The 27,778-nt window shown below is 42.8% G+C and overlaps 1 protein-coding gene across 4 annotated transcripts in view; it reads left to right on the top strand.

The window, feature by feature from the left end:
* ARMH3 (armadillo like helical domain containing 3) overlaps positions 1–26,460 on the top strand; it is a 179,434-nt gene extending 152,974 nt beyond the window's left edge. For all 4 annotated transcript variants that reach the window (XM_068548430.1, XM_068548429.1, XM_068548428.1 and 1 more), the window contains 2 exons: positions 23,319–23,435; positions 25,633–26,460. In XM_068548430.1, coding sequence (XP_068404531.1) covers positions 23,319–23,435; positions 25,633–25,725 — 210 coding nt within the window. In that variant the 3' untranslated portion in view covers positions 25,726–26,460. The remainder of the gene's footprint in view (positions 1–23,318; positions 23,436–25,632) is intronic.
* Positions 26,461–27,778: the final 1,318 nt, after the last annotated feature.

The following is a 27,778-nucleotide window of genomic DNA, read 5'->3' as shown; positions in this document are numbered from 1 at the left end:
TATACATTGTTGTGCAATTTATCATGGGTTTGAGCCCTGGACTGGGAAGATCCCACATGCCACGGAGCAAGTAAGCCCATACACCAGAACTACTGAGCCTATGTTCTAGAGTTCGTGAGCCACAGCTACTGAGCCCATGTGCCGCAACTACTGAAGCCTGCACGCCTAGAGCCTGTGCTACTCAACAAGAGAAGCCACCGCAATGAGAAGCCCACGCACCGCAACAAAGATTAGCCCCCACTCACTGCAACTAGAGAAAACCTGTGTGCAGCAACGAAGACCCAACGCAGCCAAAAATAAATAAATAAATAAATAAATAAATTTTTAAAAAAACCAAAAACTGAAACTCTGTGTATTGAACAACTCCTCTTTCCCTGCCCTCCACCTTGCCCCTGGCAACTACCATTCTACTTTCTGTTTCTAAGCATGAGCAAACCTATCTTGAAGCTGGTATTCCTTTAAACCAAGTGGCCCAGGGGCTTGCTAAAAATTTTTCATAGAAATTTAGGAATTTTCCGGGAAGATCACAAAGGTGGTCTGCTGGCACCCCCATGTGTCACAGCACTGTAGGACAATGTCACCAGATGCCTCCCATTATTTCTTCAAGTCTCCACTCTCACTAAGGCTTTGGATTTTGGATTCAGAGGAGGCCCTGTATAATGTCGTATGTTATAAGAGGTATCTTCGAAAGTATTATGGTGAAACAGAGAATCATTCATTTGTAAGAATAGGTTAAAGTCAATTAGGGAAACAAAAAATGCTTCACATCTGATTGAGTGAAAGTTGCATTGGAAGCTGAGTATTTATTTTCATTTATTAGTCACCTTTCTAACCCTTTTTGCTTTTCTCCTGATCCTAAGATAATAGCCACTATAAATAACTGCTGGGTGTTTAAAGATCCTAACGAAACCTAACTTTATTTTCCCAGAGAACAGTGAGATACTGCTAATAAGAGGAGAGCCCTAGTTTGTGGGGCAAACATTGTTAGGGTGTCTGGGTGGCACCCGTTACTTGTGAACATCTAGGAGAGGAAGCACAGAAAGATCTTGGGGAGATATCCTAAAAGCTTCAGGGCTTATGAGGAAAATGGAGCCTGGTACTTCAACTTTAGAGTTCTTGGCCCTTGGGGTGCTAGTAAATGTTTAACAACTGGTAGGGGGGTGAGTGGTTGGAGGGGGCTGATTTGTAGTGCTGAGGGTGAATGCTCCCACCATGGCTACCAAAGTGAAGCCAAGTGGCTCTCACAGTGCTTGAAAATTTAACAATCATCTCTCACAGGCCAAGCATGTGTAAGTCAGCTCCAGCATACCACTGGTTGTTGAGGAAGTCAGCTCCAGCATACCACTGGTTGTTGAGGAAGACTGGGAGAAGGGGGCTGTAAAGCTGTGAGGCGGGGCTTTCTGAGCAGGAGGTGAGTGTGGGTCACTTTCCCCGTGGAGCCACCTGTATTGCCTCACAGGGCAATCGAGTCCTCTGAGCAGCCCATTCTGAGAGCCCCTGTGATGTTTTCTCATCTTAAAACAGGGCCTTGGCAGAGACATATGCTGGTGAGCTAAGATTTAAGACTCTCACGATAGCCATAACTCAGTTTCCCGTACTTGGCATTGTGTTTTTGTACAACAGCCTGTAGTTTTGCACTGCCTCTCTATAACCGTGAGTGATGGTTGCTGTGGGAACTCTTAGTACGAGCATGTGACACAAGCATTGGCTGTCTGACCCTTCCTCTCTTGGTGTCTTTGTTTAGATTCTGACATTTCAATTGACCTATTTGGCAGGAAAAAGTTTGATATGAGTTAATTTGTTCATTGGATTCACCAGAGCCGAAAGACACAAAGTCAGAGGCAGAGGGATTTTCCTACAAGCTGCTAAACCTTGGAAATCAACTTTATGTTACATAGGGCATCTTGAGAAGGTCCACTTGAGAAGGTCAGCTGATTATGTGCTGTTAGGATGTCCACTCTCTTACTTGGACCAAGAGGTAAGCTGCACTACCAGAGACAGGGGAGCAAGCTGGATTTTAGCTCCTCTGAATAGGGAAGAAAGTATCTTGGATTTAAAAAAGGACACAAATAGATAAAAGGAAAGGAACAACTAGGAGTTTCTGAGCTAGGCACTTTTACTTAGGTTATGTAATTAATTCTTTAATCAGTTGTTTGAGGTAGGTACAGTTATCCTCATTTTATAGATGACGATGCTAAAGAGACTAAGTAATTTGTTCAAGATCACACAGCTGTTAGTGGTAAAGCCATAGTGTGAACGTAGGTCAGTCTGACACCAAAGTCTGAGCTTTTCATTGGCCGAAGCACGTGAGACAACTGGAGTTTCTCAAGTATCCTGAAGGAAGAGGCAAGTCAGGATAGGAAGGTGCAGGGAGAAGCAGAGAGAATGGGGATAACAGGGCTCATTCCTAAGGGGTGGGGAAAGGTCCTGGTTTGGGAATGGCCCATTCAGTTAAGGAAAGAAAGTACTGAACAGGGACCTGGAGAGTTTGCCTGCCAGTTAGGCAGAAATGCCTAAGTAGAGGCTCCTGGCACAGTATGATAACTTTATAAATGAGGGAAAATTCTCTTTATTCCATACAAGCATGTCAGAAAAGTCACTATGAGAAATAAAGCTTTTCCACACACCAAAGGAAGATGACGAATTTTTAAAAAGTTCTTATGTACTTATTTCTTTTAAAGATAATATATTTATGTGGGTCAAAACCAAAAAAGTAGCACGCTGAATTTTAATTATCTTCAAAAGTGGTAGTTCCATTTTGTTTAAAAAAATAAAGGGAAAATGAAGGTTCAAAATTAATGTCCCACAGCCAAGCTAGATGAATGCAGAGGTCACTGGTGAAGAGCTCAGCTTATTATTCATGTCTGCCACTGTCAGCATTTTCTTCAATTAACTATGAATTTTGAAATGCCCATCACATAAACTTTCTGGTCTTCCTCAGTCAGGCTTCATTGTTGGTGAAGCTTCATTGGCAGTGCATGGGAGGAGTAGCTTTGGAGCTCGTAGGAACTCCAGTAGTTGTCAGCTTTTCAAGAGGTTACAGGAGACAGCAGCCTTTGCTTTCTTGGTTTAAGCTAAGAAGGACCCTTTATCCCAGTTACTAGATGTACAGGTAGGACTTCACTCTTCAGTTTGTTTATTTATTTATTTGGCTGTGTTGGGTCCTAGTTGCGGCATGCGGGATCTTTCCTTGCAGTGCGTGGGCTTCTCTCTAGTTGTGGCGTGCGGGTTTTCTCTCTCAAGTTGAGGCACATGGGCTCAGTAGTTGTGGCACGCAGGCTTAGTTGCCCTGTGGCATATGCGATCTTAGTTCCCCGACTAGGGATTGAACCCACGCCCCCTGCATTGGGAGGTGGATTCTTTACCACTGAACCACCAGGGAAGTCCCTTCAGTTTGTTTTTTAGCCACCTCCTTCCTTCCAAATAGATCTTCATGTACTTCTGTTTTATTTCCATTGCAACCTTTTTCCGAGGAGGTAGCTCAAAACTCTATAAGGTGTGCTTGGAAGAGTATGGTTTGCCACTGTGATAGTAACATTGGAGGCCAGAAGTGTCACTATGCAAACTGTTATCTCTGTTATAAGCTGTGTTAATTGGAAATGTTTTTGCTAAGTACCATAACAGCACTTTGACCTTTCACAGTGACCCTGCTCAAAAAGAAGTTACAGTCTTAGAAATGACCCACCCAGCTAGAAGGGAAACTGTGGATAGCCCACAAATGTGATTTCTGTTAAAGAATTTTGTCTGTTAAGGAGGGATAGATAAGTGAGGCCTGGCAGGGAGGCAGAGACCCCATATCAGATTGTCGGAGAGACGGTGTTTTCTGTTTCCCTCCCTGAGATGTGATATATTTCCAAGAAAAGAAAGCTCAAGTAGGGAGGACAGAGATCTGCCTCTTGGTTTCAGCTGGGTGGAGTGTCCAGCCTGCAATAAGCCATAGAGAGGGAGAAGGCCTGATGCGATATTTGGTAAACATGTGTATCATGTTCCCCCACCGCTATTATCTTGGCTGCCTCTTGGTGTGATTGCATGCCTTGCTTGTGCAGGGTAAGGACCTGGGCTTGTTGGATCTGTAATTAGTGCAAAGAAAAGCTTCACAAGCTTCACCCCTGGAAACAAGGGGTTTCTAGGACTTCAACCAAAGCAAGTCGGGGAGGTGGGGCAACTACCCAGGGAAATTAAAGAAAGTCATTGTCGCCACTCCTTTAACCAACTGATGGCCTTTCACGAATCACCCACTGTGAGGTTCATTATCTGGTCCACCTTTCTGAAAGGCAGAGCCAGCCTGTCAGATCAATAAATTTCAGGGCAATCAAGAGCCCTTTGGTAGCAGGCTTGAAAGACATGGATGGACTGGAGAACTGGCCAACTTAAATTGGTTCTGAAGGGACTTCCCTGGTGGCGCAGTCATTAAGAATCCGCCTGCCAATGCAGGAGACACGGGTTCGAGTGCTGGTCCAGGAAGATCCCACATGCTGTGGAGCAACTAAGCCTGTACGCTACAACTACTGAGCCTGCGCTCTAGAGCCCATGAACCACGACTCCTGAGCCCATGTGCCACAACTACTGAAGCCCGCACGCCTAGAGCCCGTGCTCCACAAGAGAAGCCACCGCAATTAGAAGCCCGTGCACTGCAACGAAGAGTAGCCCCTGCTCGCCGCAACTAGAGAAAGCCTGCACGCAGCAATGAAGACCCAACGCAGCCCAATTAATTAATTAATCAATTTTAAAAATTGGTTCTGAAATTGAGTTTGGTCCTGAAGTATATGAGACGAAAATAGAAAGGGGAAAAAAATCTTCTGCATATTATATACAAGTTGGCTGTATAGAGGAAACAGTTATCTTTTAAAAGGCATCATCTTTTTTAGCATAAGAGATTTGTGTCCACCTTTTGGATCCTTGTTTCCAAACAATTATATTGGATGATTGTGCCCTGGAGAGATATTCACGTTATCTTGGATAGAAAGTCACTGTAAGCCCCTAGTGGAGGGGAAGGATGCTCACTCAAATGAGGCCTGTGAGTTTGTTATCAGGTTACTATTTGTTCTAGCTCCTGTGCTGTTGGCTTGTTTTCTTTTTTTCAGCCACTTTGAGCTAAAGTGTTCTGAAAAAGAATCAATTCTTGCCTCCCAAGGAAGTTCTCAGAACCTGCTTTTGTCTAAGAATTCTCTGCTTCTGGGTGTCCTTGGTTCGTTCAGCAAGACAAGGAATAGGTGCCCCAGCTTCACATCCCCCAGATTATTTCTTTTCTGTGCAGAAGGACAGAGGTTTCTGCTCTGTGCCAAGCCAGGGGATATAAAAATGCAAAAATCATACATGCCCTTGAGGACTTCACAGTATAAGAATCAGGATCACTAATTTCTTGCTTAGACCTTTGCTTCTGTGCCCTCCTGTAGACCTCACTTAGCTGGTGTATTTGGCCTGCTTGTAGCAGCATCCCCCAGCCTTTTATAAACCTAAGAAGGTTTAGGTTTGTAGGTACCCTAGTGAAAAAATGCCTCATTATAAATCTGTAAATGGTTGGCTGATAACCCTAATTTGGAGTGAGTTTCCACAAGGAGAGCCATGATCGTCTCATATCTTTCACCCTTGCCTCAGTTTCATAAAAAAGGCAAAAGTGGAACTTTCATTAGATGTCCTTGGTAAAGGTAGGGCTCTGTAAGTTCCTGAGCTTGGCAAATGATTGAGTTTGTCAAAAGATCCAGCTACAGTACACCCACTTAAAAAAACCTCATGTGGCTACTGCCCAGCTGAAAATGATTTCAAACACTGTTGATTGCTACCTGGAGTCCCTTTAATTTGTCAGGGAGGATTGCCAGGGATGGAGAGGTAGGGAGGAGTAGCACAATGAGGGGAATCTTTGGCCTTGTGGAAATACTAGGAACTCCTGGCTTATAGATACTGATATTTCAGTCTGAATCATTCTTGCCCCAACCAAAAATGGAATGGTAAGACCAAAAAAGACATAAGTTTACTGCCATGGCCCTACTTTTTTTTTTTTTTTTTTGCCTAGTCATGATTTACTGGACTTAACTTTTTACTTAACTTTATTGAGATGTAATTAACATATAATAAAACATATTTGTGTAATCATCAGCATCACAAGATATAGGACATTTTACTTCCATCACTCATAAAAGTTCTCCTTTACAGTTAGTCTTATCTGCAGATCTGAGCCCTAGGCAACCACTGATGTAATTTCTATCACTATAGATTTGTATTTTCTTTTTAAACTTTATTTATTATTTATTTTGGCTGCACTGGGTCTTAGTTGCAGCACGTGGGATCTTCATTGCAGCATGCAGACTTCTTAGTTGCAGCATGGGGGCTTCTTAGTTGTGGCATGCATGCAGGATCTAGTTCCTCGACCAGGGATCAAACCCGGGTGCCTTGCACTGGGAGCGCAGAGTCCTACCCAGTGGACCACCAGGGAAGTCCCTAGATTTGTCTTTTATATAATTTCATGTAAACTCTGTTGTGTCTGAGATTCATCCATATTGTGACACTTCTAGCTGTTTACCGAAGAGAAATGAAAATATATGTCCACCCAAAGACTTGTATACAAATAATATTCATAATAGCATTATTCATGATAACCGAAAACTAGAAACAACTAAAACAACCAAAGCAACCAGCAACTGAATGGGTAAACAAAATGTGATACATCCATACAATGGAATATTATTCAGCCATAAAAAGGAATGAAGTACTGATACCTGCTACAACATGGATGATTCTTGAAAACATATGCAAAATGAAGGAAGCCAGTCACAAAAGACCACATGTTGTGTGATTCCATTTATTTAAAATGTCCAGAATAAGCAAATCTATAGAGACAGAAAATAGATTGGTGGTTACCTAAAGCTGGGGTTGGGGAGTAAGCTGGGAAATGACTGCTAATGGTTATGAAGTTGATGAAAATGTTCTAAACTTAGATCATGGTGATCATTGCCCCCGCTATGTGAATATACTAAAACCATTGAATTGTACACTTAAAATGATTGAATTTTATGGTATGTAAATTATCTCTCAATAAAGATGTTTTTAAAAAGAAAGAAAAAAGAAACTGCTAAACTGTTTTCAAAAGTGGTTGTACCATTTTTAATTCCCACCAACAATGACTAAGAGTTCTAACTACTCCATATCTTTGTCACACTTGGAATTGTGAGTGTTTTTAATTTTAGCCATTCTAGTGGGTAGGCAGTGCTCTAGTAATACTGCATGCATAGTTTTTAAAATTACTGTTAATTTATTTTGCATGATGTTGAGCAGCTGATCATTTGCCTGTTTTTAAAATTTGATTATTATAATACTTATGAGTTTTTGTATTGATATATTCTGGATGCAAGTCATTTGTCATATATATGTATTGCAAATATTTTCTCCCAGTCAGTTGCTTGTGTTTGCAAGTTATTAATGGTGTTTTCAAAGTCCAGACATTTTAATGAAGACCAACTTTAATACCATAAAGATGAATTTATTAATTTTTTAACACTTTTTGCTTTTGTGTTTTATTTAGTAAATCTTTGCTTACTCCTAGTTGTGAAATATCTCACCTGTATTTTCTTCCGTAACTTTTATAGTTCTGTCTTTTGCATTTAGTTCTATGCTCCATGTCAAGTTAATTTTTTGTAAAATGTTTGGTAATGGTAAATGTTCATCCATTTCCTGCCCACCCCCCCACCCCCTGCAGTATCCTGTTGTTCCATTGTCATTTGTTGAAAAGACTATTCCTTCCCCTATTGAAATACCTTGGCACATTTGTAAAAAATCAATTCACCGGGCTTCCCTGGTGGCGCAGTGGTTGAGAATCTGCCTGCCAATGCAGGGGACACGGGTTCGAGCCCTGGTCTGGGAAGATCCCACATGCCACGGAGCAACTGGGCCCGTGAGCCACAGTTACTGAGCCTGCGCGTCTGGAGCCTGTGCTCCGCAACAAGAGAGGCCGCGATGGTGAGAGGCCCGCGCACCGCGATGAAGAGTGGTCCCCGCTTGCCGCAACTAGAGAAAGCCCTTGCACAGAAACGAAGACTCAACACAGTCATAAATAAATAAATAAAAGAACGTGAATTTCTTAAAAAAAAAAAAAAAATCAATTCACCATACATATGTCGGTCTATTTCTGAAGTATTAGTTCTGTTCCATTGGTCTAATATATGTCTAAATTTATGCCCTACACTGTCTTATTATAGGTCTGTAGTAAATCTTGAAATCAGGTAATATAAGTCCTCTGATTTTGCTCTTTTTAAAAGTTGTTTTGAATATTTGAGGTCTTTTGCGTTTCTATACAAAGTGTAAAATTAGCTTGTCCATTTCTACACACAAAAAAAGGCTGCTAAGATTTTTTTTAAAAATATTTATTATTTATTTATTTTTGGCTGCGTCGGGTCTTAGTTGCAGCATGCGGGATCTTTTGTTTCAGCATGTGGGCTTCTTCGTTGCGGTGTGCGGGCTTCTCTCTAGTTGTGGCGTGGGGGTTTTCTCTTATCTAGTTGTGGCGCACAGGCTCCAGGGCGTGTGAGCTCTGTAGTTTGCAGCATGTGGGCTCTCTAGTTGAGGCTCGCGAACTCAGTAGTTGTGGCACGCGGGCTTAGTTGCCCCATGGCATGTGGGATCTTAGTTCCCTGACCAGGGATGGAACCCGCATCCCCTGCATTGGAAGGTGGATTCTTTACCATTGGACCATCAGGGAAGTCCCAAGCCTGCTAAGATTTTGATTGGAATTGAATTAACGCTATAGATCAACTTGTGGGAGAATTGACACTTTAACAATATTATATTCAAATCCGTGATCATAATATACCTATTTATTTAGATCTTTAAAATTTTCTCACCAGTATTTTGTAGTTTTTAGCATACTGTTTTGCATCTATTTTGTTCAATCTATCCATAAATATTTCATTTTTTATGTTATCTAAATGGTATTTTTTATTCTTTTCCATTATGGTTTATTACAGGATACTGAATATAGTTTCCCATGCTATACAACAGGATCTTGTTGTTTATCCATTCTATATATAATAGATTGCATCTGCTAATCCCAAACTCCCAATCCAGCCGTCCGCCCCCAGCAACCACAAGTCTGTTCTCTATGTCTTTGAGTCTGTTTCTGTGTTGTAGATAAGTTCATTTGTGTCATATTTTAGATTCCACATATAAGTGATATCATATGGTATTTGTCTTTTTCTTTCTAATTTACTTCGCTTAGTATGATAATCTCTAGGTCCATCCATGTAGCTGCACATGGCATTATTTCATTCTTTTTAATGGCTGGATAATATTCCATTATATATATGTACCACATCTTCTTTATCTACTCATCTGTCAGTGGACATTTAGGTTGTTTCCATGTCTTGGCTACTGTAAATAGTGCTGCTGTGAACATTGGGATGCATGTATCTTTTCGAGTTATAGTTTTGTCCAGCTATATGCCCAGGAGTGGAGTTGCTGGATCATATGGTAACTCTATTTTTAGTTTTCTGAGGAACCTCCATACTGCTCTGCATGGTGTCTGCACCAGTTTACATTCCCACCAGTGTAGGAGGGTTCCCTTTTCTCCACACCCTCTCCAGCATTTGTTATTTGTAAACTTTTTTTTTTCTTGCGGGAGCTTAGTTCGCAGACCAGGGATCAAACCCGGGCCCCTGGCAGTGACAGCACCAAGTCCTAACCACTGGACTTGCAGGGAACTCCCTGTAAACTTTTTAATGATGGCCGTTCTGACCGGTGTGAGGTGGTATCTCATTGTAGTTTTGATTTGCATTTCTCGAATAATTAGTGATGTTGATCATCTTTTCATGTGCCTATTGGCCATCTGTATGTCTTCCTTGGAGAAATGTCTATTTAGGTCTTCTGCCCATTTTTTGATTGAGTTGTTTGTTTTTTTGTTATTGAGTTGTATGAGCTGTTTGTATATGTTGGATATTAAGCCCTTGGTCACATGGCTTGCAGATATTTTCTCCCAGTCTGTAGGTTATCATTTTGTTTTGTTTATGGTTTCCTTTGCTGTGCACAAGCTTATAAGTTTGATTAGGTCCCATTTGTTTATTTTTGCTTTTATTTCTATTGCCTTGGGAGACTGACTTAAAGAAAACATTGATATGATTTATGTCAGAGAATGTTTTGCCTGTGTTCTCTTCTAGGAGTTTTATGGTGTCATGTCTTATATTTAAAACTTTGAGCCATTTTGAGTTTATCTTTGTGTATGGTGTGAGGGTGTGTTCTAAATTCATCGATTTAAATGTGGCTGTCCAGCTTTCCCAGCACCACTTGCTGAAGAGACTGTCTTTTCTCCATTGTATATTCTTCCCTTCTTTGTCGAAGATTAATTGACCATATGTGTGTGGGTTTATTTCTGGGCTTTCTGTTCTGTTCCGTTGATCCATATGTCTGTTTTTGTGCCAATACTAGGCTGTTTTGATTACTGTAGCTTTTTTTTTTTTTTTCCTTAGATTCCGTATATATGTGTTAGCATACTGTATTTGTTTTTCTCTTTCTGACTTACTTCACTCTGTATGACAGACTCTAACTCCATCCACCTCATTACAAATACCTCCATTTCATTTCTTTTTATGGCTGAGTAATATTCCATTGTATATATGTGCCACATTTTCTTTATCCATTCATCTGTCGATGGACATTTAGGTTGCTTCCATGTCCTGGCTATTGTAAATAGAGCTGCTATGAACATTTTGGTACATGACTCTTTTTGACCTATGGTTTTCTCAGGGTATATGCCCAGTAGCGGGATTGCTGGGTCGTATGGTAGTTCTATTTGTAGTTTTTTTCAGGAACCTCCATACTGTTCTCCATAGTGGCTGTATCAATTTACATTCCCACCAACAGTGCAAGAGTGTTCCCTTTCCTCCACACCCTCTCCAGCATTTATTGTTTCTAGATTTTTTGATGATGGCCATTCTGACCGGTGTGAGATGATATCTCATTGTAGTTTTGATTTGCATTTCTCTAATGATTAATGATGTTGAGCATTCTTTCATGTGTCTGTAGGCCATCTGTATATCTTCTTTGGAGAAATGTCTATTTAGGTCTTCTGCCCATTTTTGGATTGGGTTGTTGGTTTTTTTGTTATTGAGCTGCATGAGCTGCTTGTAAATCTTGGAGATTAATCCTTTGTCAGTTGCTTCATTTGCAAATATTTTCTCCCATTCTGATGGTTGTCTTTTTGTCTTGTTTATGGTTTCCTTTGCTGTGCAAAAGCTTTTAAGTTTCATTAGGTCCCATTTGTTTATTTGTGTTCTTATTTCCATTTCTCTGGGAGCTGGGTCAAAAAGAATCTTGCTGTGCTGTATGTCATAGAGTGTTCTGCCTATGTTTTCTTCTAAGAGTTTGATTACTGTAGCTTTGCAGTATTGTCTGAAGTCTGGGAGGGTTGTGCCTCCTGCTTTGTTCTTTTTCCTCAGGATTGCTTTGGCAATTCTGGGTCTTTTATGGTTCCATATAAATTTTAAGATTATTTGTTCTAGTTCTGTGAAAAATGTCATGGGTAATTTGATAGCGGTTGCATTAAACCTGTAGATTGCTTTGGGTAGTATAGCCATTTTAACAGTGTTAATTCTTCTAATCCTAGAGCATGGGATATCTTTCCTAAATGGTTTTTTAAACCTTGATTTCCAATTTTTTTGCTAATATATAGAAATAGAATTATTTTTAAATTGACCTTTTTTTCTCACAACTTTGATAAATTCATTTTTTTTTTTTTAGAGTCCTTAGAATTTTCTGTGCTCACAATCATATTGTGTACAAGTAAATTCAGTTTTACTTCTTTCTTTCAAGTCTGTATGGCTTTGATTTCTTTTTCTTTCCTTATTGCACTGGCTAGGACCCCCAGTACAATATTGAAGTGGTCAGAGTAAATATCCTTGACAGATCTTCAGGAGAAGGCATTGGTCTTTCATCATTAAGTAATGGGTTAGCTATAGGTTTTCATAGATTTCTTTATTAGGTTGAGGAAGTTCCCTTCTATCCAGAGTTCGCTGAGAGCTTTTATTATGATGAAGGTTGAATTTTGTCAGTGTTTTTTCTGTATATATTGAGATGATCATATGGATTTTCTCTTTTATTCTGTTAACATGGTGGCTGATTTTTAAATATTAATCCAACCTTATATTCATGGGATAAACCCTTCTTGATCATGATATAGTATTTTATTTTATTTTAATTAATTAATTTATTTATTTATTTAATTTTTGGGGGGCTGCATTGGGTCTTCTTTGCTGCGCAACGGGCTTTCTTTAGTTGCGGCGAGCGGGGGCTACTCTTTGTTGCGGTGTGCGGGCTTCTCATTGTGTTGGCTTCCCCTGTTGCAGAGCACAGGTACTAGGTTTGCGGGCTTCAGTAGTTGTGGCATGTGGGCTCAGCAGTTGTGGCTCACGGGCTCCAGAATGCAGTCTCAGTAGTTGTGACGCACGGGCTTAGTTGCTCCACAGCATGTGGGATCTTCCCAGACCAGGGCAAAACCTGTGTCCCCTGCACTGTCGGGCAGATTCTTAACCACTGTGCCACCGGGGAAGCACATGATATAGTATTTATAATATATATTTCAGAATTTGAGTTGCTAGTATTTTGTTGATTATTTTTATGTCAGTATTTATGAGGGATATTAGTTCACAGTTTTCTTGTGGTACCTTTGGTTTTGGTATTAGAGTAATGTTGCCTTACAAAATAAGTTAGGAGTATTCCTTCCTCTATTTTTAAAAAGAGTTTGTGAAGAATCACTGTTAGTTCTTGCTTAATGATTAATAGAATTCACCAGTTAAGGCATCGGGACCTGGAATTTTCTTTGTAGGAAGAATTTTTTTTTTCTCTTTAATTTAATTTTATTTATTTTTTATACATCAGGTTCTCATTAGTTATCCATTTTATACATATTAGTGTATATATGTCAAACCCAATCTCCCAATTCATCACACCACCACCACCACCCCTCTGCCACTTTCCCCCCTTGTCCATACATTTGTTCTCTACATCTGTGTCTCTATTTCTGCCCTGCAAACCGATTCATCTGTACCGTTTTTCTAGGTTCCACATATATGTGTTAATATATGATATTTGTTTTTCTCTTTCTGACTTACTTCACTCTATATGACAGTCTCTAGATCCATCCACATCTCTACAAATGACCAATTTTGTTCCTTTGTATATATGTACCACGTCTTCTTTATCCATTCGTCTGTCGATGGACACTTAGGTTGCTTCCATGTCCTGGCTATTGTAAATAGTGCTGCAGTGAACATTGGGGTACATGACTCTTTTTGAATTATGGTTTTCTCAGGGTATATGCCCAGTAGTGGGATTGCTGGGTCATATGGTAGTTCTATTTTTAGTTTTGTAAGGAACCTCCATACTGTTCTCCATAGTGGCAGTATCAATTTACATTCCCACCAACAGTGCAAGAGGGTTCCCTTTTCTCCACACCCTCTCCAGCATTTATTGTTTGTAGATTTTTTGATGATGGCCATTCTGACTGGTGTGAGGTGATACCTCATTGTAGTTTTGATTTGCATTTCTCTAATGATTAATGATGTTGAGCATCCTTTCATGTGTTTGTTGGCAATCTGTATATCTTCTTTGGAGAAATGTCTATTTAGGTCTTCTGCCCATTTTTGGATTGGGTTGTTTGTTTTTTTGATATTGAGCTGTATGTGCTGCTTATAAATTTTGGAGATAATCCTTTGTCAGTTGCTTCATTTCAAATATTTTCTCCCATTCTGAGGGTTGTCTTTTTGTCTTGTTTATGGTTTCCTTTGCTGTGCAAAAGCTTTGACGTTTCATTAGGTCCCATTTGTTTATTTTTGTTTTTATTTCCATTTCTCTAGGAGGTGGGTCAAAAAGGATCTTGCTGTGATTTATGTCATAGAGTGTTCTGCCTATGTTTTCCTCTAAGAGTTTTATAGTGTCTGGCCTTAGATTTAGGTCTTTAATCCATTTTGAGTTTATTTTTGTGTATGGTGTTAGGGAGTGTTCTAATTTCATTCTTTTACATGTAGCTGTCCAGTTTTCTCAGCACCACTTATTGAAGAGGCTGTCTTTTCTCCATTGTATATTCTTGCCTCCTTTATCAAAAATAGGTGACCATATGTGTGTGGGGTTATCTCTGGGCTTTCTATCCTGTTCCATCGATCTATATTTCTGTTTTTGTGCCAGTACCATACTGTCTTGATTACTGTAGCTTTGTAGTATAGTCTGAAGTCCGGGAGCCTGATTCCTCCAGCTCCGTTTTTCTTTCTTAAGATTGCTTTGGCTCTTCGGGGTCTTTTGTGTTTCCATACAAATTTTGAAACTTTTTGTTCTTGTTCTGTGAAAAATGCCATTGGTAGTTTGATAGGGATTGCATTGACTCTGTAGATTGCTTTGGGTAGTATAGTCATTTTCACAATGTTGATTCTTCCAATCCAAGAACATGGTATTTCTCTCCATCTGTTTGTATCATCTTTAATTTCTTTCATCAGTGTCTTACAGTTTTCTGCATACAGGTCTTTTGTCTCCTTAGGTAGGTTTATTGCTAGGTATTTTATTCTTTTTGTTGCAGTGGTAAATGGGAGTGTTTCCTTAATTTCTCTTTCAGATTTTTCATCATTAGTGTATAGGAATGCAAGATATTTCTGTGCATTAATTTTGTATCCTGCTACTTTACCAAGTTCATTGATTAGCTCTAGTAGTTTTCTGGTAGCATCTTTAGGATTCTCTGTGTATAGTATCATGTCATCTGAAAACAGTGACAGCTTTACTTTTTCTTTTCCGATTTGGATTTCTTTTATTTCTTTTTCTTCTCTGATTGCTGTGGCTAGAACTTCCAAAACTATGTTGAATAATAGTGGTGAGAGTGGACAACCTTGTCTTGTTCCTGATCTTAGAGGAAATGGTTTCTTACTGAGTGTTTTTTATGATTCCATTTTATGTCCAATATTGACTTCTTAGCTATACCTCTTAATTTTATTATTTTAGTCGTTGCTCTAGGTTTTACAATACGCATCTTTAACTTACCACAGTGTACCTTCAAAATATGTTACAGGACTTCATGTAATGTATAATAACCTTGCAGTAGTGTGTATCCATTTGTCCCCCTCTTGTTCTTTGTACTACTGTTTTCAGACATTTTTCTTCTCGGTTTCTTATGAATTTCATATTAGATTGTTACTATTTTTTGCTTTAAAGAGTCAATTATCTTTTTTCCTAGTTTTCAAATTTATGTAAAAGTATTTTACACTTATCTGTGTATTTACCATTTCCAGTAATTTTTATTCCTATTTATAGATCCAGATAATATAATTGTCCTTCTACCAGAAGATCTTCTTTAAACATCTCTTCTAGTTGCAGGACTGTTGGCAACACATTCTCTTAGATTGTTTGTTTGATAAGGTCTTTATTTCACCCTCATTTCAGAAAGATATTTTTGCTGGATATAGAATTCTGGGCTAACAATTTTTTTTCTTTTGGCACCGTATCATTCCATTGTTCTCTGGCTTGTATAGTTATTGACAAGAATTGTGAATTTTTATCTTTGCTCCTCTGTACATAATGTGTTTATCCCCCTTCTAGCTGCTTTTAATATTCTGTCTTTAACATTGATTTTCAGTAGTTTTATTGTGATGTGCCTTATACCTTCCATTTTGTTCCTTATTATGTTCATGGTTGTCTTTAAAAACTTGAACATACTTATAATAGCTTTTTAAACGTCCTTGCTAATTCCATCATCTCTTTCATTTCTGGGTCTATTTCTATTCATTGATGTTTCTCTTGGTTATGAGTTACATTTTCCTGCTTCTTGACGTGTCTGATTTTTTTTTTTTTTTTTAATTTTTGGCTGCATTGGGTCTTCGTTGCTGTGCGTGGGCTTTCTCTGGTTGCGGCAAGCGGGGGCTACTCTTTGTTGCGGTGTGTGGGCTTCTCATTGCAGTGGCTTCTCTTGTTGTGGAACACGGGCTCTAGACGCGCAGGCTTCAGTAGTTGTGGCACATGGGCTCAGTAGTTGTGGCACACGGGGTCTAAAGCACAGGTTCAGTAGTTGTGACGCACGGGCCTAGTTGCTCCGGGGCCTGTGGGATCTTCCCGGACCAGGGCTCGAACCCATGTCCCCTGCATTGGCTGGCAGATTCTTAACCACTGAGCCACCAGAGAAGCCCAGACATGTCTGATAATTTTTTATTGGATACTGGGCATTGTGAATGTTATATAGTTAAGTGCTGGATTTTGTTATCTTTATTGAATAATGTTGGACTTTATTGAGGAAGATAAGCAAATTATTTGTGGAGCAGCAATGTTCTCTTGAAACTCCTTTTTTTCATGTGGTGATCTTTTTTTCCAGTGTTATTGAGATATAATTGACATATAGTACTGTTTAAATTTACCACAGTAACTTTAGTTAACATTAGTCATCTCCTATAGGTACAAAGGCGGCAGGGAATGGGGTGTTCCTTGAGATATAATTGACATATAGTACTGTTTAAATTTACCACAGTAACTTTAGTTAACATTAGTCATCTCCTATAGGTACAGAGGTGGTGGGGAATGGGGTGTTCCTTGAGATATAATTGACATATAGTACTGTTTAAATTTACCACAGTAACTTTAGTTAACATTAGTCATCTCCTATAGGTACAAAGGTGGCTTGGAATGGGGTGTTCCTTGTGATGAAAACTCTTGGGATTTACTCTCTCAATAATTTCCAAATATACCATACAGCAGTGTTAACCATACCCTACAGCATGTAGTACATTACATCCCCAGTACTAATTTATCTTATAATTGGAAGTTTGTACCTTTTGACCACCTTCATCCGTGAAATTTCTTTTTATCTTTGTTAAGGTAGGTTTATAGTGGCCTTTAACTCTAGGGCTAGTTTAGTTCTATAATTAAGGTGTGACTGTTCTGGTGCCTCTTTTGAATGCCATACGTATTCAACAGGTACTTTTCATTCTGCTTGGTCAAAATTCATACACCTCCCAGTCCTGTGTGAGCTCTGGGAATTGTTCAGCTTACAGATTCTTAGTCATTTTTTTGTTCGAACTGGTTGAATTTTACCTTATACGTGTGATTCTTACTCAGCAGCAGATTCAGTGGGAACCCTACATAAATTTCTGAAGCTCTGTTCTTTGCCTAACTCTTTTCTTTCTGGTAACCTGCCTCACAAGTGCCAGCCACCTCTGCCTCTCCAAACTCTAGTGTGTCTCCTTAGCCCAGCAAGATTTTCATGCTCACCTTATATTTTCTTTCTCTCAGGATTCCTGTCCTGAACTGTATGAAAAGAGGTATTTCTTTCCTAGTTTTCAGTTACTCCATCATGAATGGAAGTGGAAGTCCTGAACTACTTTAAAATATTACAGTATACCCTGAGTTACCCAACTAAATTTTTTAAAATTCATATACTTTTCAGAGAAACTTCCCTTGAATTAACTATTCATATGCATTGTCCATTTTACTTCATTCTCTTTCTTCCTTCCTTCCTCTTTTTTCAGTTACTGGAGGAGAGGGTTTTTTTTAATAAATTTATTTATTTATTTTTGGCTGTCTTGGGTCTTTGTTGCTGTGCACGGGCTTTCTCTATTTGCGGCGAGCCGGGGCTACTCTTCATTGCGGTGTGCGGGCTTCTCATTACAGTGGCTTCTCTTTGTTGTGGTGCGTGGGCTCTAGGCACACGGGCTCAGTAGTTGTGGCTTGCTGGCTCTAGAGTGCAGGCTCAGTAGTTGTGGCTCACGGGACTAGTTGCTCCGCGGCATGTGGCATCTTCCCAGACCAGGGCTCCAACCCGTGTCCCCTGCATTGGCAGGTGGGTTTTTAACTGCTGCGCCACCAGGGAAGTCCTAGAGGAGAGTCTTGAGTGGATTTTGGAAACAATATGTTATAGTGAGCATTTTAATAGCTTTTTAAAGATAATCCACTAAAACATCTCTCTTCCCTTTCCCCATATTTTCCTTCTATTCTTGAGCCAGAGTCCCAGCCTTACATTGATCAATTTACAAAGGTTCAACCCTCAACTCTCTTAAAAGAGCAAGAATTGAAACTGAAGCTCTTGGATGGCTGATATTTTGTCCTGATAGTTAACTGTCTTCTTGGTCATCATGACTCTTTTAGGCTATGTCCACCTGGAGAGAATTTTGCAATCTGAATTAGCTGAGTAGGATTAAGTGGCAGGCAAAAGAGAAGAGACTTTGGATTCCTTAATTTTCCCTGTCTTAAAAGATGTGATACTGTTTCAACCAGGCTGCCCATTCACTGGTCAGCTATGCAGCTGACTGCAAACCACACTTAGTTCTACCGGCCCAACTGTTTATGTGCTTATATATGTGGGTATGCCCTTACATGGTGGTTTATCTTGATTCCCCATTTGCTTGTTAGCTCCTTAAAGGCAGGACTTGGGCTTTAGAAGCCTATAAGAGTGCTGAGAACAGTGCACTGGCTGGGTGTACTGTCTAATTCTAATCTTATCATGAGACTTTTTTTCCCTCCCGGGCCGTGCGCAGCTTGCGGGATCGCAGTTCCCTGACCAGGGACTGGACCCAGGCCACAGCAGTGAAAGCCGAATCCTAACCACTAGACCACCAGGGAACTCCCCTATCGTGCAACCTTGATGAGAGATTCCTTTCCTTTTTGGTTGGGCCTGAGTGTTACTAAATTAGTCCACAAGCATGTTGAATGTTTACTGTTCCTTAGGACTGTGTTAGGCATTGTGGAAAATCTGTAATGTAACACTGGGTGCCTTCCTTCAGGGTGCTGAGAATCTAGCTATGATGCAATTTCAGTGAGGAAATCAGTAGTAATAGCATGTTTGTTTCTTCAGGAGACAGCCTGCCACTCAGCCTGCCTGTACCTGCTAAAGCACAAACCCTAAAGCAGGGTGTTCTTTCCTCCACCAGAAATCCCTCATTGGGAAGCCTGTAGAAGACAGATCTCTTCCAGAAAGTGGGAGAAGGGAAAGGTTGCTCATTTATGGCAGGGGTTGGAATTTCAGGTCCTAAAAAGCAGTTATTCATGGAGTCATTTTAAAATGAAAGAATAATAATAATAACAGGGCTTCCCTGATGGCGCAGTGGTTAAGAATCCGCCTGCCAATGCAGGCGTTCAAGCCCTGGTCCGGGAAGATCACACATGCTGCAAAGCAACTAAGCCCATGCGCCACAACTACTGAGCCTGTGCTCTAGAGCCCACGAGCCACAACTGCTGAGCCTGTGTGCCACAACTACTGAAGCTCATGCGCCTAGAGCCCGTGCTCCACAACAAGAGAAGCCACTGCAATGAAAAGCCCGTGCACCACGACGAAGAGTAACCCCCGCTTGCCGCAACTAGAGAAAACCTGCATGCAGCAACAAAGACCCAACACAGCCAAAAATAAAGAAACAAAAAATAAATAAATTAAAAAATAAAATAAACTTATGAAATGATTCTCAACCCAGTGTAAAATTAAAATAATAATAACAGCTGTGTTTATTACGTACTGCTTGTGTGTCAAGCGGTATACTTGGCGCTTTATATATATTACCTTATTTAATCTTCTATATGATGAAAGTTATTATTATCCCCATTTTACAGATGAGGAAACGGGCTCACCCAGCTCCATCCTGCTGCTAGTATGTGGTAGAGCTAGGGTGAGTCCAGGCAGGCTGGCTCTAGAGCCATTCTCTTAACTACGTTATTTTGAAAATTAATAGCTGTTGGTTGAGATTCTTTATCAGGGCCTAGGCACAACTAGACCCAGACTGTGACCCACCAATGTCTTTAATTGGAGAACATCTTTGCATTGCTTTTTTTTTTTTTTTTTGGCTGCATTGGGTCTTCATTGCTGAGCGGGGGCTACTCTTTGCTGCAGTGCACAGGCTTCTCATTGCGGTGGCTTCTCTTGTTGAGGAGCACAGGTTCTAGGGCGCACGGGCTTCAGTAGTTGTGGCACACGGGCTTAGTTGCTCTGCGGCATGTGGGATCTTCCCGGATCAGGTTATCGAACCCATGTCCCCTGCATTGGCAGGTAGATTCCTAACCACTGCCACCAGGGAAGTCCCTGCAGTGCTTCTTGTTTAGCTTTAACTAATCCTGAATTTGGAAGAATAAATATGGATTATGGAGGAAGAAGAATTGGCTTTTTGCTTCTCTATCATCAGAATTCCCCTTACAAGCTGTCCAGCACGTGACCACCACTTAATTGTGAGAATGCCACTGAAGGGCTGTCCTTAGACTGGTGGGATTGCAAGGTTAGGGAGAGACCTTTATTGCTTCTGGGAGAAAAGAAACACATTAAACACAGTAAACACATAACCAGTTATGGGGAGGGACTGCTTTGGGAAAGTAGAGGAAGAGTGAGAGGCCAGATGAGGTCCTTTCAGAGAAAATGAAAGATTCTAGGAAGCCCACAAGCCCAACAACTGGTGAAAGAAGGTGGGCTGTGCTAGGGTGTAGACTGTTACCTTATTGATTAGGGAGGGATGTCCGCCTAGGAAGGGCCTTTGAAGTTGCCAGGAAGTCAGAAATTGAGGAGGCAAATTATGGTAAAGCCTGAGGCCTTTAGGTACAAGGGTTCTGGGATATTACCCTCTGCCTAACTACTGCCCTTGCTTTGTCCCAGGCCAGTGTTGAGTGTGAGGGAGGCCCAAATGGGACATATTCCTAAAGTCTTAAGCTACAGAAAGGAAGATCCCAGACGAGGAGTGTACCCCTAGTGCTCTGAACTTCTGAATGGGCTGGGGCCCAGACCTGAGCTTAGAATGTTTTCTTCTCTTGGAAATTTAAGAGAAGTGATATGGGCAGGAAATGGCAGGGGCTGGGTGAACACAAGAAAGGGCCAGGGAAGGAGAACGTGACCCTGGGCAATGTCTGGACAAGGGGAGAGCTGAGATCATGCACAAAGTCCAGCCAGGCCTCTGGTTTCCTTCCAAGGAGCTGATAGCTCAGGGGCCTTCTCTGCTTTCACCTCCCTGCAAGAAACTGAACTAAGCTCTTCCAGGAAAAGCCAACTTTATTGGGAAAGAAAAAAATCCCTGTTCTGAGCGATATCTTATACCTTCCACTCTGCCCTGGCAAGAAGAGAGAAAGCCCAGGTGATAAGGGCGGCCTTGCCTGAGGCTCTCAGGACATTGCATCTCTTGATGTGCTGTTTCTTTTTCTCAGGAGTTAGCTTTAGCATGGTATTTGTCTTTTGGCACCTGACACCCCTTAGGAAAGGCTGAGCCCAGGTTGCTGGGTCATAGCCATTGCTGAAGCTGCCCAGAATTCAGGGATTGGAAAAGCATGTATTATTTTATTCTGCCTGATTCCTGGGAGCTGGTTCCATCTTGCCTTTTTCTGGAATTTTGCCTTTTTCTGGGCTTGAGCCATTTATTTCTGAGCCAAGACCTTGGCCGTAGATATTTCAGCCACTAGCACAGCCCACGTGCATGAGGGGGCCAGATTACTTCGTGGGTGACTGGCGTTGCTGGGTACTGGTCCTCTTGCCGACAGAGCTGACAAATGGAATTAGAAGCAAAGGAGCCAGCCTATACTAGAGTCTCTGGGACATAGTTTGGCAAAGTGACCTTGAGGAGTGGGGTGTCTGGAGGAAAAGAGCCTGAATCTGGACCAGACCTTTGACCTAGCTGTCCTTCCCAAACTCAGGAACACAAGCCTGTGTTCTCCATCCCTACTTTCTCCTCAGGAATTCTTGGCAGGCAGAAGTGTTTGCCACTAGGTGAAGTCTGCCCTCGCACAAGACTGAACTGGTGAAGGGAACAGCCCAGAGGCACCTTTGTACCCCTCAGGACTCCATTCTCAGTCTTTCTGGTCAGTCCTGACTCTAGCTTATTCCCTTCACCCCTACGTTCTGTTGGAGCTAAGCCTCCCTCATCACACTCCTTCCTCCCAAGACTCCCTACTGAGCTGGGAGCTCTCCATGACATCATACACTTCCCTCCCAGGTCAGATAAAATTGCAAAATAGCTATCACACAGATTGCCACAGTGAAAAATTATTCACTCTCCTGGTCTCTCCTTTCTACCCAGCTCACTTCTTCTAACTTAATGTAGAAGATCTACATCTTCTGATGTAACTAATCATTGTATAACCCAAATATAATTATCTTCAAGCTGGCAAGATAGTACTACACTCTCTAAATACTAGTCTGGTCTTGCTAATAATAGACATGATATATCCAAAATAGTTTTCATTACAGTGGGCAGCAGGGGGCTAGGCTAGTTCACCTCTGAATATTCGTGATGTAACTAATTGTCCTTGTCTTTGATTTATGGTCTGATAAGCCGAAGTCATGTCAGGAATGGCTTTGGTAGTCCTTTCCTTCTGGAACCACAGAGATCCAAGGTTCCTGGAGTTAGTGGAGGTCTGAATCCACCCCCATAGAAAGCAGAGGCATAGTAGGAGAGGGACCCCTCATCAGAACAAAAGAGGATGAGATAAGCTCTAGCTTAGTTTAGAAAGTGTCTCCTACACTCCAAGGCTAGGATGCCCAAAAAGTTCCATCCAGGCAATGGATAAGAAGACTGAGTTGGCATTGGGAGATGAAAACAAGTGGCAGATGGTGCTGAGGAACATCCCAGGACTGAAGAAATGTGGTTCCCAGAAAAGGAAAAGGAAGGAGACATTGGCAAAGTCTTACTCAGCAACTGACAGCCTGGCCAGAGAAAGCTGCAGGATATGGCTGAGAACGCATCTTTGGTATCAGGGATACTGAGGGGCTCCGACACTCACTGTTCTGTCACCTCTTCTCATGCTTCTTTACCATACCCACAGTAAACAGCCCTGGTGACCAGGCTGGACTAGTCAGGAAAGGCAGGGGATGGAAGAGATTAGAAAGTGGTCCCACCTACCATATAGCATAGGGAACTATATACTCAATATCTTGTAATATCCTAATAATGAAAGAGAATGTAAAAAAAAAAGAATATGTATGTATGCGTGTATATATATATTTTGGCCATGCCACACAGCTTGTGGGATCTTAATTCCCCAACCAGGGCTTGAACCCATGCCCTCGGCAGTGAAAGCGTGGAGTTCTAAACACTGGACCGCCAGGGAATTCCCTATATATTTTTATATATATGTATAACTGAATCACTTTGCTGTACACCTGAAACACACAACATTGTAAATCAACTGTATTTCAATAAAAATTTTTAAAAAAACAACAAAAAAACATGGCCCCAGAAACCTGAGGAATCACTCCCCGTGGCCAGGCTTTTTTCAGGGTAATAAGTAGTGAGCAAGGTCTCTTGGGGGTGTTGTCTCAGACTGAATCCAACGCAGTAGGGCAGCAGGAGGGGCGTGGGGGCCAAATACCTAGGGTTCGTGTGGACTAAGCCCCACCTGGCCCTTGACTTCCCCAGGTGCTAGAGGTAGTGCGAGCCAACTATGACACGCTCACACTGAAGCTGCAAGATGGCCTGGACCAGTATGAGCGCTACTCTGAGCAGCACAAGGAAGCCGCCTTCTTCAAAGAGCTGGTGAGTGTGCCCCGCCTCCATCTCTGCCTGTGTCTCTTAAGGGCCCTTTCCCAGCCACTGGGTTCTACTGTGCAGGTGGGCAAAGGCTGATGAAATAAGACTGGAGGGGCCTGCTTGGATTGGGTTTGCAACTTATCTCCCAAAGCAGTCCAGGAAGGACCAGGCAGTGAGAGACAAAGATATTCCCCAGAGTGCTGGTGCCAGGCTGGGAAGGGTGAGAAGTCTGAGGCAGCAGTGCCCACCTCTCCTCTGCAGCCATGGTGACAGCCCTTGCACAGCTCCAGCTGGGCCTGGAGTTTGACGTGTGTTCCCAGTGGCAGCTCTGGCTCATTACTCCTTATCCTGTCCTCAGAGTAACTAATGAGAGTAATTGATTCTTCTCCTCCTTATGTAATCACTTCTTCCTAAATTCCTAACTGGGTCCTGGTCTGAGTGCCCTTCCAATCTAGTTCTCCAGTCTTCACTCCCTACCCCCATTCCCACTTTCCAGTCACTCAGCTTCCTGCAGCCCCCTCCCTTGGCCGCCTGCAGCCAGTGAACATCTGCTCTGCCTCCTACTCCACCTCCCAGTCAGCATCTCCACAGAACTGGACTTACCCTGTTGGTGGTCCCTTTCCTGTCCTGTGCTCAGAAGATGCTCTCAGGAAAAGCCCAGTCTCCCTGTATTCCTGCCACTCCACCTGCCTGGTTGTCCATGATCATCCTGGCTGGGGGCTGAGACCAGGGCACACAGGCCTGTGTACCAACTTCCCATGTCCTCAGACCTCCCACTGCTGGGGCAGAACTTGCATCAGCCCAGCTTTTACTACCCATGCCCAGTCCATGATGAAGGTGCTAGATTTTAGATCACCTGTCTTGTGCTAAACCCAGCCCAACTCTGACCCTGACATGGCATTCCTGGGATTATTGGGCTTCCCCAAGGTGAGGCAGATATACTCTGGACTGAGTTAGTTGGGAACAGGGAAGCCACTAGTGTAATAAGATAGCAGAGTACAGTATTTTTATGGGGTGGTCAGCAAGTTATTGGGAGATGAAGAGGATTGTGGAGGAGAGAGTTCAAGCAGCTCTCTTGAGGCTTTTGGGCACTAGCCTGTGCCTTACTCATTTCTCCTCATATCTATACCTCTGGCACAGGGAAGCAAAGAGGGTCTGGTTAGGTTTGGAGCTAATGAGCTTGAGCTGCCTGTTGTTTGCCATGCTGCCCTTTCCTCTGCTTCCTGCCTGATGACTTCATTAAGTTTCCCATAGCAAAGCAGAAATTGAAAAAAAGCTCCCTGGGCTTTGGGGCCTAAGACAGATACGCATTCTTTTTCTCCTTCCTCCCCTGCTTTGTCTCTCATTCGATGTTCACTTCTATTTCCCATGAATGAATTTCCTTCCAGAGTCTGCTGGATTCCTCTTAGAACCCACTCAGAGCAGGGAGTTTGGCCTTCTGGCCCCTTTCCCACAGGTCTTTTCTCCTGCTGACACAGTCAGGACTTCCTGCAAGGTTCTTGGTCTGTGGGTAGAAAGCATGAGCAGTGGGGACATAGCAAGGATACAGCTGGACTCTCCTCTCAAGTGGGGAGGCATCTTTGTGGTATGGAGAGTGCTGGACTAGGAGCTGAGAAACCTGGGTCCTACTTTCACAACTGGGACTCACTGGCTGTATGACCTGATCCTGGCTATTGGCCTCCTTGGATCATACTCCTGCCATCTAATGACAGACAAGGGCTGCATCTCTAAACGTTCTTTCCAGCCCAGAAAAGTAAATAAATACAGAAGGAGATTGAGGAGACTCGAAACACATCCAAAGAGAGGTAGCTCCAGAGCATGAGTCCTCTGGCCTCAGTTTCTCCTCCTCCATTAGACCACTGACCAGATCAGTCCCCCTTCTGCCTGGCCGAGGCAAGGACAAAGGCCTGACCTCAGCCCTCCTTCCCTGTCTGTGCTTGTTTCTACCTCATCAGGTGCTCAGACGCTCTTCTCACATCCACTAGGATTCCTGTCTCTCAACCTCTCTTCTTCCGACTATCACGGAATTGTTTGCTCATTTACCTGCAGGGATGATAGATGTTAAGGGTTCATTTCCTAAGAGAGAAACTTCTAGCACTTCATCTTGGCCTTGTGCCTCAGGCACTGCCCTCTGCTGTTTGTAATGGACTCTCTCCTGTTTTCTCTCTGCCTGTGCCCCCCACCTTCCCTCACCTTTTCCCAGGTTCGATCCATTAGCACCAACGTCCGGAGGAACCTGGCCTTCCACACACTCAGCCAGGAAGTCCTGCTCAAGGAATTCTCCACTATCTCCTGAGGCTGCCATGCATACCTGGGCAGCCACTGACTGCCCTTACCCATGAGGCTTCCTGGGCTGGAGGCGGGGGCGAGGGGAGAGGGCCTGTTCCCAAAGCTGGAGAAAAACACAGATACCGAGGTCTCTCGGTGAAGGCCGCACTTCAGTGGAGCTTGGACAGCAGGGGCCAGGATGGGCAAGCCAAGGATAATCTTATTTGGGGAGAGGATGGGTGGGCACAGGGAGACACCTTCAGAAATGTGGGGACTTCCAGGGTGGGCTCTCTGGACAACCCCTCATATTTCCAATTGAGATTACAAGTTGTGGCTACTGACTAATTTTCAGGAGCTGTTGGGGTAAGCCTTAGGGTGATGCCAACACCTGGGGGGTCAGTGGTTCTCCTAGGCTTCTGAAAACAGACCCTCAGATGTAGGGGGAGCCAGTTCTGCTTCCTTTGTGCCCGGAAATCTGTGTCCCCTGCCCCCACCAGCACTTGACCCTTAGCTCAGGCTTAGGGTGAGGTAGGAATGGGATACGTTTTTTCTATTTTCTGAATCAGAGCTGACTCCTCTGCTGTCTGACCACCACTTTGTGGATTTGATTCTTGGCACCAGGAGTACCTGTTTGCGTTCCCCTGCCTTCCAGCCCATTGACTCGTCAGCACTACAGGGTCACCACCTTAGCTTTTCATTTTCAATCTGGTTTAAATTGTCTTTAGGGTGTGTGTGTGAAATAAACATGGACAGGTTTTCTGGAGCCCTCAGGTGCCTACTTTGCTGGTTCCCTTTCCAGCAGCTTCCCCACCTCCTTAGCTACCCCCTCCTCTGGGAGCCTTTCTTGCGCCTGCTGAGCTCCCCTCCACGTGTTCCACCCCCTCACCCGGCTGTTGTTTACATCCAGCATGCGTGAGAATTCCTCTGGGGAGGAATCTGTTGCTGCTGTGGTCTGGTGCCTGGCAGAGAGAGAACTTGCTGGGGCCAGGCTCTGAAACAGGCCAGGTGAGCATCATGGAGAGGCCGACCTTTGGGAAGTTGGCCTATGGTTCCTTCTCTGGACAGCCTCCTTGGGACTACTGCTGTAGGCTTTCCTGCCCCACAGCTGCCTTTGAAGTAGCTGTTGTTCTGAGATCCTCCCTTTCTAAAGCACTTTCTGAAGCCCTCAGGATGGTAGGGGGCAAGCAGCACAGGAAGAATCTGGGAGTAAGTACCAGAATCCAGCCGTGAGAGCAGGTCTGGGACCTCCCCGGCTGCTATTCCACTTGGCTTCAAATCTTTTTGGGGTACTCGCCCTCCCTGGGAGTCAGAGTTACGACTCCAACATTGAGCAAGTTCCAGAGAATCCACCATCGTGCTGCCATGTATAGTTGTAGATTCTTAAGGTATCAAGGGCAGGGTCATCTCTGATCACTAGATGGATAGTCCAGCCTGGGGCATTTAGTGTTTTCGACAGTGATAAACCCCAGAGGAGCAGGAGCTGGAAGCTGGTGGCAAGTTGAAGTTACTAAAAATTGATTTGTATGGGACAGTCTTTTTAGTGTGTTTTCTATTTCCCCTTAATCTCTGTTACCCAGAACTCCTTTCTCAATGACAGAGTTAAGGTAATCTCCCAGGTGCTGGTCTCATCTGGTTAGGGAACCCCTTATACGCTCTGTTTCTCAGGCTCTTGGTCCTAGTGGAAGCCAGTTCAGTTCAGAAGTTGTAGCCTCCCTTGCCTTTTGGGTGGAAGGAAGGAAGAAGAAAATCCCTTTACCTCAAAATTTGGTGTTAAGGAGGCCAGCCAGCCTATCTGGGCTGCTTCTAGATTCCTGCCAGCCTTTCATATGAAGTGAATAAGGGCAGGTCCAGGGCATGAGGCAATAAGCAAAGCACTCCTTGCCCTCCATTTTAAAAGCCCATCTCTTGGCCCATTTACATACACCTATTCTAAGAACTCCAAATAGGAGTCCCATCCCTTCTTAGAATTTAACCCCAAAAAGAGCCGTCTATGCTCTGTCCATGCCCCAATGTCTATACCAGGTCTGTGGAGGACCCTCCAGAGTCAGGGAGAAGCCAGGAGTAGGGCATTGCTCCCAAAG

The sequence above is a fragment of the Eschrichtius robustus genome, chromosome 7 (assembly GCF_028021215.1).
Source record: "Eschrichtius robustus isolate mEscRob2 chromosome 7, mEscRob2.pri, whole genome shotgun sequence".
Lineage (NCBI taxonomy): Eukaryota > Metazoa > Chordata > Mammalia > Artiodactyla > Eschrichtiidae > Eschrichtius > Eschrichtius robustus.
This window is presented reverse-complemented; position numbering and strand designations above follow the sequence as displayed.